We start from the raw sequence: 19,356 nt of genomic DNA, 5'->3' as shown, positions 1-19,356 counted from the left end.
GTTACCACTGGCCGGAGAGTCACCCCTTTTCCGTATTTGGTCCTCTTGGGGAGTGTTGGGGGGCCAATCACTGTCTTCCCCGCCAAATAGTGAGCAGATGGAGGCTATTACGTCTTCATCCAGCGCCTCGGTTTGGTCCGCGGTGCTGTTTTCCTCCTTTTCTGTTGGGGAGTCGCCCTTTGGGGGAGCGGGGGATGGGTTCCCCGGTCTTCCTCCCTTGGTTCTGCCGTCCTGGGGTGCAGCTGGTTGGCTGGGTTCTGCACTTTCCCCAGCTAGTGACTTAACGGCAGCTTTTTCCGCTGGATTGCCCTCGTGGGGAGCGGTTGCAGGTGCTTTTCGGGGGGTCGCCGCGGGCTGCGGCCCTACCCTCCCGCTTTCTTCCAAGGTCGCCGCGCGCCGGGGCCCTACCTTGTTTCCTGGCGCCGTCTCGCCGGGAGGTGCATCAGCTCCCTCACATAGGGAGTCGTTAGCAGTTGAGATGCTGCGCATTTGGGGTGACGTACCCCTCCTGCCTGGCATCGTGGCGGTTGCACTGGCCGCTGGCGCGGACCAAAGTGTAGTGGGGGAAAAGAAAACCCAGGGGAATGGAGGGGGAGGAGGGGGAGGAGCGGACTTTGAAGAAATTAGAGTTTTTGACTTCCCCTCACGGGGATATCTTGACCAAAAGGCCAAGGACTGTTATTATGTAGTTTATATACAATTGAAGGATGTTTCATGGAAGGGGAAGTTCTGGACAAGAACTAAAATCTTTTATTGACTTATTGGGTTTGTATTACTGTACACATAGATTCGAAAATGTTGTCAAAAAACAAATATATAACAAATAAATGTTATCAAAAGCAAGATAAGTTACTTTTCTACCAAACTGGATATATTTTTCGTGTTTTTATTCAATGTAACATGTTTATTCAGCTCGAAAAACATACAGTGTTTACCGATGTATTGGAAAATTCAAGATGGCGTCTGATTCTCTCTTTAACACGGTAAGTTTGGGAAAAGGTGTTATAAATAAAAAACTACACAAAATACTATTAAAAACCCCCCCGAATATATGTCAACCTGTCACGGTAACATATATTGAGCGAGTTTTTAACAGTATTTTATCTGTTTTTTTATTTATAACACCTTTTCCCAAACTTACCGTGTTAAAGAGAGAATCAGACGCCATCTTGAATTTTCCAATACATCGGTAAACACTGTATGTTTTTCGAGCTGAATAAACATGTTACATTGAATAAAAGCAGGAAAAATATATCCAGTTTGGTAGAAAAGTAACTTATCTTGCTTTTGATAACATTTATTTGTTATATATTTGTTTTTTGACAACTTTTTCGAATCTATGTGTACAGTAATACAAACCCGACTTATCTTTCTAATGGTCTCATCTACCCGTTTGAGTAATAGTTTTTCACGTCTTAATTTGAGATGCCATTTTCATTGCTAGAAATTCAGATTGAACAGTTGCTTTTTAATATCCATTGATGTTGGTTTAAACATAGCAATGCACATGGCCAATAAAACGCTTTGGATAATCATAGATTTCAAGGGGTTTCTACTAAAATAGTCATATTTTAAAAACCAAAGCACTTTAAGTTTTCAAAATACCACCGTTTTGTTCGGAAATGAATATACTTTCAAATGAATTAGTAAATAATAATGCACACAATATATTTTTAGAGTTTTAAGTAAATAAAGTGATAAAACGTGAACATCATAAAATGGCGTTTTCGGTAAGATTTTATAACAACCCTACCTGATTTGTAAACGCTCGTACTGCGTTTGTGTTAAGAATTTTTTTATGAAATTTGGAAATTAGCTAGAAAAGATGTCATTTTTAATAATTTCGAGTGTCCGAAATTCATTTTCTTTTTTTTTTTTCTTTTTTGTGTTAAAAAAAAAGATTTCAAAATGCCGAGTATGGAAAATTTTGAAAAAAAATTTCCTTTGGACACTCACTATTAAATAAAACAATCTTTTTACTATGTTTATTCGTTAAAAAGATAATTGGACAGTGTTTTCTCTAGTGGTACATAGCAATTTAAAAACATGATATCCGAAAAAATCGTTATGAATTTTAATCTAGACTGATGTAATATTAGTAATAGCAGCAGCGATAGCATGGCGCAAACAGACGTTTTGTTTTTGTTGTTTATTTTTATTCTAGATCGACTTTTGTTTTTGTTTGTTTTTTTATTGAAAATCTGGTTATAAAAAAAATTTCCTACATGTTTTATCAACCATAAAAATATTTTTAAAAACTGGGTAGTAGTCAATTTTTTTAAATATTTGAACAACCGAAGATGTGAAATATGATTGTTTTGTTTCACGTGTACGAGCGGTACACACTTCTAATTTTTGTCCTTTAAAAAATGTTTTCAGTGAATTATTATCGAATGGAAACTAATCTACTCGATTATTAAAAAAATGTAATTAAAAATATAAATAAAATTAATTCAAATTTTTTTTAACAATTTGTCAGCTTTAGCAAAAACTTGTTTCTTTTTTATATTTATTATTTTTATATAATAGGTGGCGCAAAAAATACTTGCTATTTTTCCCAGCATCATGTTTTCTGTTAAAATGACGTCACTTTTTAAAATAACATTTATTTTTGTCTGTCTGTCGTAATTCTTGTAAAGTTTCACAATGTATCAAACACACTCTTTAAAAAAAACAAAAAAAAACTCGCTTAATCTTATGCCTAACTCTAGGTAAAAGTGGCAAGCCTCCTCCTTAACAATAACGCTAAGTACAAGTGGCAGAGCTCCTCACTAAACAAACTTGTAAGCTCATATAAGCATTAAAAAAAAAAACAGCGTAAAAAATGTTTAAAGAAAAGTGCACATGATTAATCTCCCATAAAAAAAATAAATTGGTAAACTGTCCTAAAACGCTAGGATGGTCTTGAAATGGTGAATTATTTTACATTTATTTGAAACCAACCCCCACTCTAAATTCCAGAATTGGTTTTGTTTCTATCAACTCTTCAGGATGTTCACACATAATTTTCCTTAGCCCTATCATTAACCCAAAGTCGGAGTGGCAACCTCTTCACCTTCTCATAATTGTACAAAGACCCTCTTAAAACCACACATAATAGCTTTTTAGAAAAAAAAAAAAATGCCCAAGATTTATCTATCATTGAGGAAAAAAGTAGGGGGGGGTAACTGCCCTAAAACGCTTCAATGATTCAAAATGGGAAATCATTTTACATTAAATTCTAAAATTTTTGTTTATCTTTTATTAAAGTTTTTCAAGTTATTCACATGTAATTGTCTATAAAGGTAGAATCACATTTTGAAGAGGTGGTCAGATGAGTAGGGGTAACAGAAGGTATTAATTAATCTACAATAATACCAAAAAAATATTGCAATATATTCATTTTTAAACAGTCCTAGATTTCGATTTCAGTTTTGGGCACATATAATGCATTACAATTCAACTTTGAGTTCTCTAATTTTTTTTTCTTTTAATGTGGATACATAGCATTTTTAAGGAATTGCAAAATATGTATGTGCATTTACTGCAGATTATTTGGAAACCATTCATTTCTGGAGATTTTCAGTAGCATATTCAGATTTCTTGCACAAAAATACACGTATATGGTAAATTTTATTGCTTAGTCTTGTGTTTTAACAAAATATAACATTTTTACTGAAAAAGTAGTGTAAAAAATGTGACAAAACACATACGGTCTTAAAAAGGGAAAAATATCCAAACGGGCAAGGCAAAAATAGTCATAACTTCCATAATTTTAATTGGATTTAAAAAATTTAAAAAGATTCTTTCTTAGTTTATCAAGCTCTTTCTATATATACCAATATTGAAAGATTTTAAGCGATTTAAATTTTTTCATGTGTATTGCTATTAAAAACCACTTTTCCAGGGTTTGCACAGACTTGAAAAGTTCTTGAATTTTGACTTTAAAAAAAAAAGCCTTATTTCTATTATTACCTTGAAAAATCCTTGAAAATATGGAAAATGTTATGAAAATCTCTTGAAAGGCCTTGAAATTCTTATTCTTTATGTCCAGTAAAAATTTGTGTTGAAACTATTAAAAATAAAATCAAAATAAATATTATTAAATTATTTTTTAAGTATTAATAAAAATACCATTAAGATAGTTTCAAATATTGAAAATATAATCAAAATACATTGTTTTGAAATTGCATAGTATTGTTGTTGTGGATACAAGAGTTACTTCCCATGATCACAAAACAAAACTATCTTAGGAGATAAAGTGTCAAATCTCCCTCTATTTTTGCTTTCATTTATAATTTAATTTTTTGTGAGTAGAGGAGTATTAGCTATGTTGGTTGAAAATTTTAAAGTCGTAAAGAGAGGTAATATTTGAGATGAAATAAAAAGCAATTAAAACTTAAAAACACCAAAAAACGGTGCAGGAAGATTGCAAAGTAACTTTTATTGGTTGTGTATTTGATTTTCGACCACTTTTTCGAATTGCTCTGGATTGTAAAACAAACCCCAGATTCTGTTTTGAAAACTTAAATTTTGTCTGTATATAACTTTGAAAAAAACTTTGAAATGAACATTGAAAATCTGTACGAACTCTGTTTTCTTCTTTCCTTTTTTCAGGATGAACCTACAAACAATCTCGATATTGAATCGATTGATGCTCTTGCCGATGCAATCAACGAATATGAAGGAGGTAACATTGCTTTTCTTTACATTTTTAATCAAACTTTTGATAAAGACGGGTTTTGTATGAATGTGTTGCTCAATGTTGTAAGCAATCGGTAATTCTTTCACATTATATGAATGGTGAGAATTGAAATTCAAATGTTGTTCAGCCAAGGTTTGTTTTCTATATTATTACTATGAGGCTACTTCATGGAGTGGGCAAGTGGTCTGATGTTGTTGCAGTTTTGTTCAGAGATAGGTTTTAAAATCCGTAACACCGTGTTTCAGCAGAAGGACAAATTCAAGATGACTTGGATGCATGCTGGTTCCAAACAATGGCACTTGATAAACTATGTGTTACTCAGAAAATGTGAGATGAGGGCTATCTGCAGTGTTCGTGTTATGCGTGATGCAGAGTGTTGGACCAACTATTGGTCGGTCAATGCAAACGTTAAGCTTGTGAAGCCCAAGACGAGAGGACCTGGTGAGGTTATCCCAAAGCGACTTAATGTTGAGCGTCTAAGGGATAATATTGTGAGGGAGAAAATAGTTAAGGAGATGGAAGAGATTGACTGAAAACTCTTGGCCTGCTTTTAGGGAGTCTGTCTATGAGGTATGTGAGAGAGTATTAGGTTATTGTGAACATAAACATCAGGATTGGTTCAATGAGAATGATACTGAAATTCAAGCTCTGCTTGATTCAAAGGCCAGGGCATTGCATGCTTATCTCGGAGGTGGTTTGACGGATGTGATCAAGATCAATTGAGGGACAATTTTAAGGCAATCAAAGGTGAGGTGCAGAGGAGGTTGTGAAACATACAGGACGAATGGTGGAGGCAGAAAGCTGAGGAAATACAGCTTGCCTCGGATTCTAACAACACTAAGGTCTTATACAGCTTACTGCATGCGGTTTATGGATCATCCAGATCACCTATCACTCCATTGCACTCGAGAGATGGTGGGGATCTTCAAGACCCTACCAACATTCTTCAGAGATGGAGGGAGCATTTTGATAACCTCCTAAACAGGCCTTCTTGCGTTAATCAGGAGTTTGTTAGGTTGATTCCTAGCAATCCGGTCAAGGATATCTTGGCAGAGGTTCCCTCTCTCCAGGAGGTTGAAGCAGCTGTCCATAAGCTGAACAATGGAAAGTCTCCTGACCTGAATCAGTTGCATAGAGAGATCTTTAAATGTTCTGGGCCCAAGATGATGCAACACTTGGCGGACTTGTTGCAGACTGCTTGGCATGGTGAGTATGTTCCACAGGATTGGCGGGATGCATTGATTGTGATGCTATACAAGGGGAAGGGCGCCAGATATAAATGTGGAAACTATTGGGGCATCTCATTGCTGTCAGTAGTTGGTAAGGTTCTCTGTAGGATCATGCTTGACAGAATGCTTTCCAAGAAATTTGGTAATTTCGCCACCATTTATTTATTTTTCAAGCTATTCTCATGAAACTTGGCACTCTTATATAAAATTGTGTTCTTTCTGATTATGCAGTCAAATTTGATGTATCTCTTTACCATAAGCCATGAATTATAAATTAAGATGTACAAACTTCATGGTATCATACAGTGGGTGTCTATTTATGAACAAAACTAAGTATTGTAGTGGTATTTAAATATAGCTTTTACCAAAGGAGAGCTTAATCTGGAGTGTCGTCATTGAATGCCTAAAGAGCATTCATGGCCAGTATTTACTACTCCACTCAAAGAAAAAAAACTTGAGTAGATATGAATTAATCTCAGAAATAAATCGAAGAAAATTTTTCATATAGATTTTGGATTTCTGTAAAAGATGGAAATTCCCATAGTCGACCAGAACTTATGCATTTTGGAACCAGTCCAATTTTCAATTTTGTAAATCCTCTCTATCTGGCCCAAAATATACCATGCAACCATAAATCGTACTCTACATGAATCCTCAATATAGCTTTCACAGTACCAGGATACCAGGAATCCTAATAAGCAACAACTATATATTCACCAGTTGATTGTAATTTTTGTCATTGTTGTTTTACTGAAAATTCAATTACGTAAACAAAGAAATAAAACTAATTTTTTACCTTGTTTCCACCTTAACATTTAAAATGATTACTTTAAAGGTTTTAGGGTATGCTGAAAACGAATATCGCATTTGAATTTTCTGCAAATAAGTAGTTTTCCGGATATTAAGCAATTTCATTTCTTATGTTATTGCTGGTGGCCATCTTGGTACGCGCAAGCATGCAAACGCAACCCTGAGAAACTATGCACAAATGCACAACCCAAATTGCCAACAGCAATAACATAAGAAATAATATTGCTTAATATCCGGAAAGTTACTTATTTGTGGAAAATTTAAATGCAATATTCGCTTTCAGCATCTTGAAAACTTTAAAAGGTAGTCATTTTAAAGAAATGTTATGGTGGAAACAAGGTAAAAATTTACAAATTGCATCACAATAAAATTCTTTATCGAACCGCCTAATTATTATTATTATTATTATTTGGATATCCTCAGTTAAAAAAAAAACGGGTTTGTTTAACAGATTCGAAAAAATGGTCTTGACAAGGAGTTAAAAATAAATTCAAGTTTCACAATATCTTTTTTATTTAATTGTTAGGTGAAAGTACAGAATAGTTAACAAAACACTCTTCCTTCCCCATGTTAAGAATGGGTTTCTAAATAACGTTATTATTTCAGCATGGTAGCATAAGTGCACAAGTACCTTTCATTTGTTACTAGCGGGGGTACCCGCCATTGCCCGGGTGTCTAGAGGTGTTATATTTTGCTATTATTATTAAGTGTTCTTATTAGTAAGGATAAGAGTCTTCAGAGTGGTCATGGAAGTAAGAGATCTTTGAGGTTCATGTGTGTGATATGGAGACATTAACACGTGTATATAAAGAGAGAGTGAGAGTTTATAAATGAGAGAGATTGCATATAAATACATTTTGAGGTGTTTTCATATCTAGATAGACCGATAGGTTGGCATTTATGCCGATGGATTGACAGGTTGGCATTTATGCGTTGACAGTTCGTATGAACGGGAGTGTTTATATAACATAAATAGAACAACACATATACTTTCTAAACATATATTTTTTAGATGATGAATTTCGGATAGTTCTTATATATAAATTGACAATACCTTTTTCATGTAATGATGGACACAGGAGAAGGCAGTTATAAAAAACATGATGAGCATTTATTCTTCCCTTGACCGGTCAATGGCTTTGCGTTCAGGAATTCAAAGGTTCACATTCTAATGTTTCAAAAGTGACCATCTCGCTTCTAGACGTTCGACTCCCATGTCTGGACCCAGACTATTGTCTGACTCTGACTCTCTGCCTCCCTTCTTCTGACTTCTTAGTAACTAACTCTCACTTCCTATATTGAGAAATCCATGCATGTCCGGCCAACGTGACCACAATTCACGTGCCATCAACATGCGCGACCTGCACGTTTCCGAACATTCTGATTTCCCATTTTTCCTTTGTTGTTTTCACAAAATGTTAAAACTTTTAAAAAATCGGAAACAAAAAAAACGAACGTGATGCAAACGAACGATGTTAAAATTTCTTAAAATCGGAAAAACAAAAGCAAAAAAAGAAAACACGAACGTGATGGAAAAAAAAAAAAAACAATGTTAAAACTTTTTTTTTAAATCTGAAAAATAAAAACAAAAAAACAGCAAACACAAAAAATGGCATAAATAACCCTGTTTCAATATAGTATTGTTTGGAAATCAAATTTGAAAAACTTGAAAATAATTGTTTAAAATTGACAAACTCAGAATAAAAAATGACTAGTTTAATAAGACAAAAGCAGAAAAACAGTTTTCTATTTTTAAGAGAATGCTTTAGTCAGCTCAGCGCCATTATGTTAGCATTAGAGTTTAGCGAGCCATTTATCTGTTAATTTCTATAAAAGATAACATTTTAAAGAAATTTCCGCATAATTGACGTAACGTAAAAAAATCCCAATAAGCTTTGGGGGGGAAAAAACATGTTTTGAACAATTGAATTTTTTATTTTTTATTCAAAAATAAAAAATAATTATTAAAACAAAAGCAGTAGTTTTTATTTTATTCAAGAAAATAAAAGGTACTCATGTACTTATTCAGCCGTGCTGAAATAATGACATTATTTAGAAAGCCATTCTTAACATGGGATGGGAGGGTGTTGTGTACCTATTCTGTACTTTCACCTAACAATTTAATTTCACTGCGTTTCGATCTACAACATTCCATGAGAGGTACGTATACGCTAAAGCTTTTTTTTATTTTTTTTATCAACACAACTGCTAATTTTGACTTTCACCAAATTTCCTTTAAAAAAAAACAATTAGAAACTCTTCAAACATTGAGTGAGGTATTTAAACCATTAAAAAAAAAAAAATAACAACGGTAACGTAAGTGCATAAACAAATTTTTTTTTATTGTTTTTCTTTGCTTTCATTTTGTTTGTTTGTTAAATTCGGCAAAAAAAAAAAAAATAACAAAAGAATACAAAAACAATAGGTATCGTAAAACTTTAATTAAACTTTTAAATAATATTTAAAACTAGCACAGATTCCATTTTGACTTTCACCAATTTTCATGTTAATAATTACATAAACTCCGGCAAAAAAAAAAAAAAAAAAAAACAGATAAAATTATAACAAAAATCGGTGAAGCTTAGATAATTAGGTCCTGCAGACGAGTCTCATTCTGACATTCAGGAAATTTAGGTTAACAACTGATGAAGCTACCGAAAAGTAACATATAAACAAAATATTTTAGAAAATAATTTCTTAATTTTACTTAAAAATTGATTATAAAGAATTAAAAAAAAAAAATTATTGAAAAATATTGCAAAGTGTTTACATAGCTGGTTCTTTGTGATAATAGGGGCATCTGAAACCTCCCTTCCAAAACGAAAAAATCTTTAGTGTTTTTACTATTTTAAAGCGCTTTTTATTTATTTATTTTTTTTAAACCCAAGTAGTGGCTAGTTAACTCAGAACAGCAAGTGCGCATAGCGGAAATTCTTCTGGGTTTAGATTTATTGTAATGCTTTTATGGTGGTCAAAAAACGTTTTTCAGCCGCCATATTAATTCCTATTTACTTGCTTCCCCATGAGGGCAGAGTTAGACACAAGGTTGGTTTTTAATGTAGAGAAGCATTTATTACTAAAAAACGAAATGGTGAAATATAAAAGCAAGTTAAGTTAAACATTTTTTTATTCAAAGAATTAAAGAAAGAAAAAATTCAAAGAAATTTCGAAACTCATTGAGATAAAGATTACCTTTAAAGTAGTTAATAAAATTCTTGTACATCATATTAAATGTTATGAAAAGTTCTATGACATTTTTATCATAAAAGCATTAATCTCACTTCAAACAAACAGTTCAACTTAAAAAATATAAAAAAATCGTAATGAAAGAATCGTAAATCTAAGATATTTTTTAATGATGCAATTCTGATTCCCCCCAAAATACACGATTCTTATGATTCTGATTAATTGTCCCACCACTAATATATATATAATATTTTTACTAAAAACTCTTTCTGTTCTACTTTTTTTAGGTGTCATTATTGTCAGTCACGACGAGCGTTTGATACGAGAAACCGACTGCCAGTTGTGGGTAATTGAAGACACTACAATAAATGAAATTGAAGGAGATTTTGATGATTACCGACGTGAGTTGCTTATGTCTTTGGGTGAAGAATTGGTCAATGCAGCAGCAGCCTCTTCCTCCTCAGTCAAATGATTTTTGTAGACCTTAAAATGATTTTTAATATTAATAAAATTGAGTCGCACTTTGATTATTACATCCGTGATTTTCGTCTTTCTTTTTTTTTTTTCTTTTTATAAATAATGGCTTGATATTTCTTCTTCAGAATGCAAAAAAAAAAAAAAAATTAAATTTCAATGATGGATCTGAATTCTTGAGATGAGTGTTGTATAGGGGTTACATATTTATAGATGACAGGAGTTCATATTAGAGACATGTATAACGGGGATTCATATCGAGAGCACATATATGACGATAGTGATGACAATTCTGAGGGGAAGACATTTATATTACAGTTCTTTTAACACATATTAGAGAAGGGGTGATTTATTATTATTATGAAGGAGGCACATTACTTGGAAGAGGTTATACAAGAGTTCGTTATAAGATGATAATAAAACACATTTACCTTTTCCATTATGAGGAATGACGACACGAGACAAACAGTCACAAACATAGATGTTTTTTTTATTCTTCAACCGGCTGATCGGTGATGTCAGGAACTCAAGCCTTTTCGACTACATGGTCTACTCTCCTCTCTTCGCTTCTAAAGGGCTCTCCTCTCAATCTCTCTGGATTCTTATCTACTGACTCTCTCTCTCATCTCTGTCTACTGTCTCTTTTTACTGACTCTCTAACTTCGAACCCTCGATCCTATATTAAGAAATCTCTGTTTATATGACGTCAGATATGTGTTTACAAACGTGACTAATTTTCACGTGGATTTACAAATGTTTGTCCAAACACACTTTTGGCAAACAAAGAATCCTCAATTCTAATTCTAACCTATTTTTAAACAATATTTTTTTAACCCGCATTGTCCATTCTTTTAACTGACATATTCAATATCCAGATTTCTAAAAGAATGGACAATTGACTCTTTTTCCAACATAAACAATATTTAGCTATTTCTAAAAGAATTAGCAATCCACTGCATTTCTAGGATTTCAATTTATCCATTATCTTTTAACACTTGCCTACAGGGTTCGATTCTAGCCTTTTCCTAATATCATTTTCACTTATCTAGTATGTCTTCTTACTTACATGAGAGGGGGACAGCTCTTTCATATAACATGAGGATTAATAGTTTGTATCATTCAGACTACAATTCTTACTATTGGGATCTTTGAGATGAGTAATTTGAATATTTATTTATTTGCGGACTCTTTTCCTTATCTTTATAATTTTTGTTTCACAACGAGTATTAGTTGGCCAAAATGTGGCGAGATGACAACAACTATGGAAGGCAGTAATTGTGTTGTATCATAAAGGGGAGACCATGTGTGTGATTGTCTAAATGTTTTGTCTATTAATTGTATATTCATATTTAATTGTTCGTATGCAGTTGTGTGTGTGTGTGTGTGTGTGTGTGTGGTACATGTATTTTGAACATACCTTCTTCATGCGTCATTGATCTTCCACCTGGAATTCATTTCGTGTCTTGGAGGGGAGACTAGAAACCTGTTTTGGATGAAAATTCATTCACTCCAAGACGATGAATTGGTTTTATAGTTTTTTTTATTCACCTTCCAAATCGATCGCAGAAGAAATGGAAAGTGAATTCTTGCAAGGTCTTATTTTCACACGCATCAGACCCCCCCCCCCCCCCCCGCCGCGTCTAAAACCATGATAAATGGTTCTTGTAGAGGTCGATCTCACTCCGTGTTAAATCCATTAAATAGTACAAAGAAGAAAGAGTAGACATCATTATTTATTATGTAATAAAAAAAAACATCTTTTTATTTTGTCTTGATTGGAAAACGATTAAAAACGGATAATAGTAAACTTTACGGAATGCAAGGTACCATGCTCTGAAGCAAGTTCCATGTGGGCTGGCGAGATTTATGACTCCCCAAATCCAACCGATTGTATAGCAAGGAAATCTTGTGTGGGCACGCTTCGAAAAACTACCTTATTTAGATGTGACACAATAGTGTTATGAATTCATGCAGAGAGGTGCATACTGCAGTGAAGGGGGTGTTTGACCAGATGGGGTGGGGGTGCAGAGAAATGCAAAGACTTGGCTAGCGATAAGGGACCAACCGCCAAGCTGTCATTCTTGGTTTTTTACACACAAGCCAGATGGCATATCATCTCAAAAAGGAGACAGAATTAAAATTATCTTCTTGAGATGTCGGAAGATGTTTTTATTTGGAGAGGCATTGCTGATAAAGACCTCACGCAGTGTTGAGTGAGGAAGTCCTGAGGGCTGCCATGGATATCAGTGTGAGCAACCACCATCCTCCCAGGAAAGAGAGGGAGGGGTGTTGAGTGGTTGAGACAAGGAGAGGCCTTGAGAGGAAGAGAGAAAAGGATGTTTTTAACCACTCCCTCTCCCTTCTGGGAGAGGTGTTGAGTGATTGAGACAGGCAGAGAGAAAGGATGTTCTTAACTTACTCTTCGGAAAAAGGATTCTGAAAAGATTCAAGCTGTGGCCAGCAAACTGAACAGGTGTTTCTTGGCCTGAGGGCCCCTCAAGGCCTGATGTTATGATGTCAACTGGACTTTGTTAATGGGCGATCTGTGACTTTACTTGTCTGGTCAAGCATCATTCACTTCTTGTAGGCAGTATCGGTTGTGAACTGATGAGATTAATAAATAGTTTGTTATTGTTTATAAACCGGAGTTCTCTTTGTGGTGAGGATGTGTAATAAATTGCGAACAGACGGGCTTACCTGACAAACGCTCGAGGTGTGCACTCTGCAAAGCGAGCACGTCTAAAGAAAAATGGCAAGATGGCGGCGGCCGGTTAATATTGCCAAGTAATCACGCAAAATCTCGTGTTGTCTCGCACACACGAGAGTTCAGCTTAGCATAAAAACGGGTCACTGTGAGCAAGAAGCGAGAAGGAAAAACGTAGTCAGGAAAAGACGACGCTTCTGACGACTGAGAAGAAAAAAGAAGAAAAAGAGCAAGAAGTAGAAGAGGAAGAAGAGAACGATACATGAGAAGACGAGGTGTGTGCGGTTTTGAGTAAATCGAAACAGACAGAAAAAAAAAACTCTGATTACAAGCTATTTCGGCTTTGGTATGGAGAAATTTGACATCAGATTAATTCCGGAATTCGATGGCTCCCCCACTGGTCCCTCGGTGGTCGAATGGCTGGAAAAGGCTGAGCGCGTTTGCCGGTTGTGCAAGAGTAAAGACCCAGCTATGGTTATCCCATTGAGACTCACTAAAGGGGCTTATGCCGTGTACCAGCAGCTAGGGGAGGATCCAACCATGGAGCAGATTACACAAGCGCTATACGGGGCATTTGGTACAGACCCTTTTGTCGCCTGGAGGCAGTTTTCCGAACGCCGACTTGGGCCGGGGGAGACAGTGGATGTCTACATGGCCGACTTGAAAAAGCTTGCCACTCCCTTCGGCGGTGCAAGTGATCGCATATTGGCATGCGCCTTTTTGTCGGGACTTCCGGATGAGGCAAGTCGACTGCTGCGAGCATCGTCAAGACTCACTGAGATTGGATTGGAGGAGTTATTGGCAAGAGCACGAAACATCTTGAAAGACGATCGAGAACTATTCTCCGCAGCTGTTGACACTCTGGACTCGCCAACGAAGGGTCTACAATGCTATACCTGTGGTGGCCCCAACCACTTTTCCAGAGACTGCAAAAGCGGTACAAGGCGCACCCCTAATTATGGAGCACGACAAGTAATACGGTGTCATCAATGCAATAAGCCAGGCCACATAGCGCGGAATTGTCCGGGAAACGGGCAAGGGGAGGACGCCGCAGCGCTAGCACCCTCCCCAACGCGGCATTGAACAAAGCGCTGCCTGCAGTAACAGTTCAAGTTGATGGATGTGAACGTTCAGCGCTGGTTGACACCGGCTGTACCCAAACCCTTCTTCGAAAGGAATATTGCGCCACATGGAAGAAACGAAGGATCCCTGTACTTACTGTTGGCCAAGGCTCATTGGTGTGTTGTGGGGTCAGCGTTGTTCATATCAGCATTGGCAATGGCTCTCCGGTTGCTGTGACGGTGTTAGTGGTCAATGGGGAGCTGCTCGGATATGACCTTCTCCTTGGAATGGACGCTATCACACAGCTAGGCGGAATTACTGTGAACGGCGCCGGTGATGTGAGCTTCTCTCGACCAAACAAACAAATGTGTGCAGCAATCACTCTCGATGAGCCCGACTTCCATGCAGAATACGATGAGGGCACAAACACTTGGACAGCGTCCTGGAAATGGGCAGGCGACCAGCCACCAGTGTCATTGCGGAATCGACTTACAGAGTATCCTCCTCCTGCGTGGCTTAGGGGGCAGTACGAGGCAGAACTTCAAGTGTGGCTGGATAATGGCTGGTTAGTTCCATACCCAGAGGATGAGCTCGGGCCCCCGCGGGGGCTTATTCCCCTGATGGCTGTCAGACAAGAGAACAAGCAGAAAGTTCGACCTGTTCTTGATTACCGGGAAGTTAATGAATACGTTGACCCACACACTGCGGGGGCTGATGTCTGTGCTCATAAACTACGGGAGTGGCGGCGGCAGGGTGCGGAAGCAGCCATACTGGACTTGCGAAGAGCGTACTTGCAAATACGTGTTGAGAAATCGCTGTGGCCGTTCCAGACGGTGGTGATCAAAGGAACTCGCTATTGCTTGACCAGGCTAGGATTCGGCCTGAATGTAGCCCCTAACATCATGACAGCAATCATGCAGGCGATCCGGCGTCAAGATGAAGCGGTGCAACATGCGACATCGTCGTATATAGACGACATTTTTGTCAATGAGAGCCTCCTGTCTGCCCAGGCGGTCAAAGAACACTTCGAGCACTTCGGATTGTCGTGCAAGGAGCCGGAACGGCTACAGGACGGGGCGAAAGTGCTCGGACTGCAGGTGAGCGGAAGTGCAGATGGCCTTCAATGGGGAAGGAGTGGTGAAATCCCGGAAATCCCATCTACCATCACACGTCGGAGCACGTTTTCCATTTGCGGAAAATTGGTGGGTCACTTCCCTGTGTGTGGATGGCTCCGAGTGGCTGTAGCGGCCATAAAGCGATGGGCAACTTCTATGTCAACTGGATGGGATGATGAGGTGCATGATCCTGCCCTGCGAAGCATGCTGGTGGAAGTTGTGGCCAGAGTGACCAATGATGACCCTGTACGGGGGAGCTGGTGCGTCGATGGGAGTGAATTTACAGTTTGGGTAGACGCCAGCTCACTTGCCCTTGGCGTTGCTCTGGCGGTCGACGGAAGGATAATAGAAGATGCCTGCTGGCTTCGGCCGGAGAATGACGCCAAGCATATAAACCTAGCTGAACTCGATGCTACACTGAAAGGAGTCAATCTAGCGCTTCAGTGGCAGGCTAGAATCCTTCACATCATCACGGATTCCACGTGTGTGCATCGGTGGATGACCAATGCCTTGAACGGAAAAGCACGTCTGAAAACGAAGGCGTCGGCCGAAATGTTGATCCGGAGGCGGCTTGCTACCCTAACCGAAACCACTAAGGAATACGACTTGGTCATAGATGTGACACTGGTGCAGTCCTGTTTGAATCAGGCGGATCGTCTGACCAGAGTGCCACGCCGTTGGCTAGACCTGCCAAAAGAAGTGAACGAGTCAGCACCTGTAAATTGCGCTGCAGTGGGACATAGACTCAGCCCGGAGCATATTAATGATGTCCATTGCCAAAGCGGGCACCCCAGTGTAAACCGAACGCTTTATTTCGCCAGATTGGTCGACCCCTCTGTGTCTCGGAGGGCTGTGAAATCTGTTATGGGAAGCTGCAACACCTGCCGATCGATTGACCCAGCACCTGTCCGGTGGAAGAAGGGAATACTCAGTGTGAAGCGTAATTGGGATAGGATTGCGATGGACATAACGCACTACAACGGGAGGCATTTTTTGACGCTTATCGACTGTGGATCATCTAGGTTTTCATTGTGGCGGCCCCTTTGCCGGCAGGACGCGGCTGCCATTATCCATGAGTTGGAAGGTGTGTTCCTCGAGTGTGGCCCTCCTTCTGAAATACTCATCGACAATGGCCCCGCTTTTGTTAGTGAGCCGTTTAAACAGTTTGCAGATGGCTGGGGTGTCCATCTGCGTTTTCGGTGTGCCCATGTTCCCAGTGGAAACGGGATTATTGAGCGCAATCACAGAACGGTTAAGACAATCGCAGCGCGGAAGGGGTGTACGGTACCTGAAGCAGTCTATTGGTACAATGTCACCCCTAAGGACGATGTTTCACCCTCCACCGCGCCAGCCAACGCGCTACATACATACTGTGTCAGGGTGAGAGGTTTGGAGAGCAGCTCACTACCCGAACCGGAGCCATCACAAAAGAACATAAAAGAAGGAGATGTCGTCTGGGTTAAAAAACCCCGAGGCCAGTGCACGACTCGCTACGGAACCGGTCATGTCACTGAAGTGATCAGCCCGCAGGCGGTGTGAGTTGATGGAGTACCTCGTCATATTAAAGACTTAAGATCAGTATTCCAAACGCAGCTGCCGCTTGACGAAGACAGTGAAATTGAATCCGTGACCAGCGACCCATCATTCTGGTTCATGACGGCTTCAACGCACAGCGACACTGAGAGTGGTAGCCTTCAAAGTACTGACCCTCCTGCTGATGATGAAGACCCGGACGGTGATACTGCGATGCTCAGCTTTAGGTTCGCCGACCTTCGTGTCACGGAAGACAGCGCAGACGATGATGAAGCCCCGAATCCCCCTCTCCGAAGAAGCACTCGAAGAAAAAGGCCACCGCCTCCCTGCTCTTTCTGTGATAATGAGATCAGGGGGGAGTGTGTAATAAATTGCGAACAGACGGGCTTACCTGACAAACGCTCGAGGTGTACACTCTGCAAAGCGGGCACGTCCAAAGAAAAATGGCAAGATAGCGGCGGTCGATTAATATTGCCAAGTAATCATGCAAAATCTCGTGTTGTCTCGCACACACGAGAGTTCAGCTTAGCATAAAAACGGGTCACTGTGAGCAAGAAGCGAGAAGGAAAAACGTAGTCAAGAAAAGACGACGCTTCTGACGACTGAGAAGAAAAAAGAAGAAAAAGAGCAAGAAGTAGAAGAGGAAGAAGAGAACGATACATGAGAAGACGAGGTGTGTGCGGTTTTGAGTAAATCGAAACAGACAGAAAAAAAAAAACTCTGATTACAGAGGACTCTTTTTTTTTTTTTTTTGCAGCAAGCTGATCTGACCAGCAGAGAGGACACAGAAAACCCGGAGACCACATAGAACAAGAGCTGATTGGATCGAGAGGCAAAGCACCTCACCATGGAAACAATGTGAAAGCAATCACAGGCCACTTTGTGACAGAACAATGTTCGAGCGAAAAAAGCACCTGTTATATCGGGTGCAGTTAGTTCCCGTTATATATATATACACACAAAGCCATGTTTATAGTTGGTGAGCCAAATTATTTAATCTGTTTTGCATAGTTTAGCAAATTCTATATGGTGATCTTGAAGACAAAATATTTAATAAAACTATTAAACCCTTTATTTACGTAAGCTATGTTGATATTTTCATTTTGACCAATAATATTGACCAAAGATGCAAATTTTAGAACCTTTTCCAAAGTAACTTCTTAAATTCACCATGAAATTAAATCTAAATAATAAAAATCCATTCTTTTCTTGAAAACTAACAATTTCTTAACACTTCTAGTTATATAAAAAAATAACTAAATGGCTTAAATTCTTCTTTTAAATTTCAAGAGTGAATGCCTTTATCACTAAAAATAGCCATTGTTAAAAACGTACTAAACCTGACTACACATTCACGGTAATTCTGACAATACTCCTTGTTTGGGATGACTAAAAATTAAAGAAAAAGAAAAACCCTGTCAATCTGTGTCTGCAATGCTTAAGTGGAACCACAGTGCTTCATCAGTGTAACTGGCCCCAAGAGATTCAACCCCTAGGCCAAGTGAGCCATTTGCTAATTGCTATTATACCTACAGGCCTTGATTGCTTTAGATAAATCCACTAGTAGATATCAGGTGGGTGTATATGTGTTTGGTTGCGTAATAGATTGGACGCACCGATCAGTATGTTAACCAATAATCTTTCAATGAGAATCAAGATAGCATAAATGTTAAAAGAAAAAGATAAAAATGGGACTTGGGTGGCATTAGCCAGAAATGAAATAGAAAGCAAAATTTTGTAAGCCAAAGAAAAAAAAAATCGATGGATGCCAGGCGTATCTTGTATAACTTTGCCTCCCCACGGGACAGTTAGACATGAGGTTGTTTTTTAACGTGCAGAAAAGGAACAAAAATAAAAATTATTTCAGTTGTGAAGGATTTCTCCTCCACTGAAAGAGAAAAAATTGAAGTGCAGCCTCTGTAGAACAGATACTACACTTTGATCTTGGCCTGAAGGCCAAGAATGTCTGCTTATGTTAGTATTTATTTGTTTCCCCATGAAAGCAAAATGTGACACAAGGTTGTTTTTAATGTAGAGGGAAAACCAGCTCCCCTAAAGCAAGGGAGAAAATGGAGCACTATGGCAGTATTCAAAAATAATAATTGTCTCAGTATGAGGAGTTTCCCCTACATTGACGAAGGACCAGTTAATTTAAGTGTAGCATCAGAACAGATACTACACTTTGAGATATCAAATTCTTTATTTGGGCTAAAATTACAATGTAAATTTTTTTTTTTTTTTATGCTTTTTTTTTTTTATTATTACATTTTCACCCCATACAAGGCACATTGCCACTTTGGTGTAGGGGGCTACTAACAGGGGCAACAACTACTGGGGTACTACATAGGGATTTGGGCAGCAAGATGTTGGTTCACGTTGCACTTGAACTTCTGAACGTCAGTACAGTTGGGGAAGCAGGGACCTGGAATGGAATTCCAAAGTCTGGCGGTTCTGGGGAAGAGACTACTGGAGTAGAAAGATCTTTTACATCTAGGGACTTTTACAATGTGGGGGTGGGATTTTGCAGCCTGTCGAGGGTGCTCACGTCGTGGGGGCACA

At 38.3% G+C, this 19,356-nt stretch overlaps 1 protein-coding gene and 1 pseudogene across 1 annotated transcript in view; one reads left to right on the top strand and one right to left on the bottom strand.

The window, feature by feature from the left end:
- The window catches only part of LOC145254820 (ATP-binding cassette sub-family F member 1-like), a 93,209-nt gene extending 82,767 nt beyond the window's left edge, over positions 1–10,442 (top strand). The window contains exons 19-20 of the mRNA XM_080113648.1: positions 4,597–4,669; positions 10,197–10,442. Coding sequence (XP_079969774.1) covers positions 4,597–4,669; positions 10,197–10,381 — 258 coding nt within the window. The 3' untranslated portion in view covers positions 10,382–10,442. The remainder of the gene's footprint in view (positions 1–4,596; positions 4,670–10,196) is intronic.
- An 8,169-nt stretch (positions 10,443–18,611) lies between these two features.
- On the bottom strand, positions 18,612–18,765 carry LOC145255004 (U2 spliceosomal RNA; annotated as a pseudogene).
- Between the last annotated feature and the right edge of the window lie 591 nt (positions 18,766–19,356).

Source organism: Euprymna scolopes, chromosome 30 (genome assembly GCF_053919585.1).
Source record: "Euprymna scolopes isolate OS-2025 chromosome 30, ASM5391958v1, whole genome shotgun sequence".
NCBI lineage: Eukaryota > Metazoa > Mollusca > Cephalopoda > Sepiida > Sepiolidae > Euprymna > Euprymna scolopes.
This window is presented reverse-complemented; position numbering and strand designations above follow the sequence as displayed.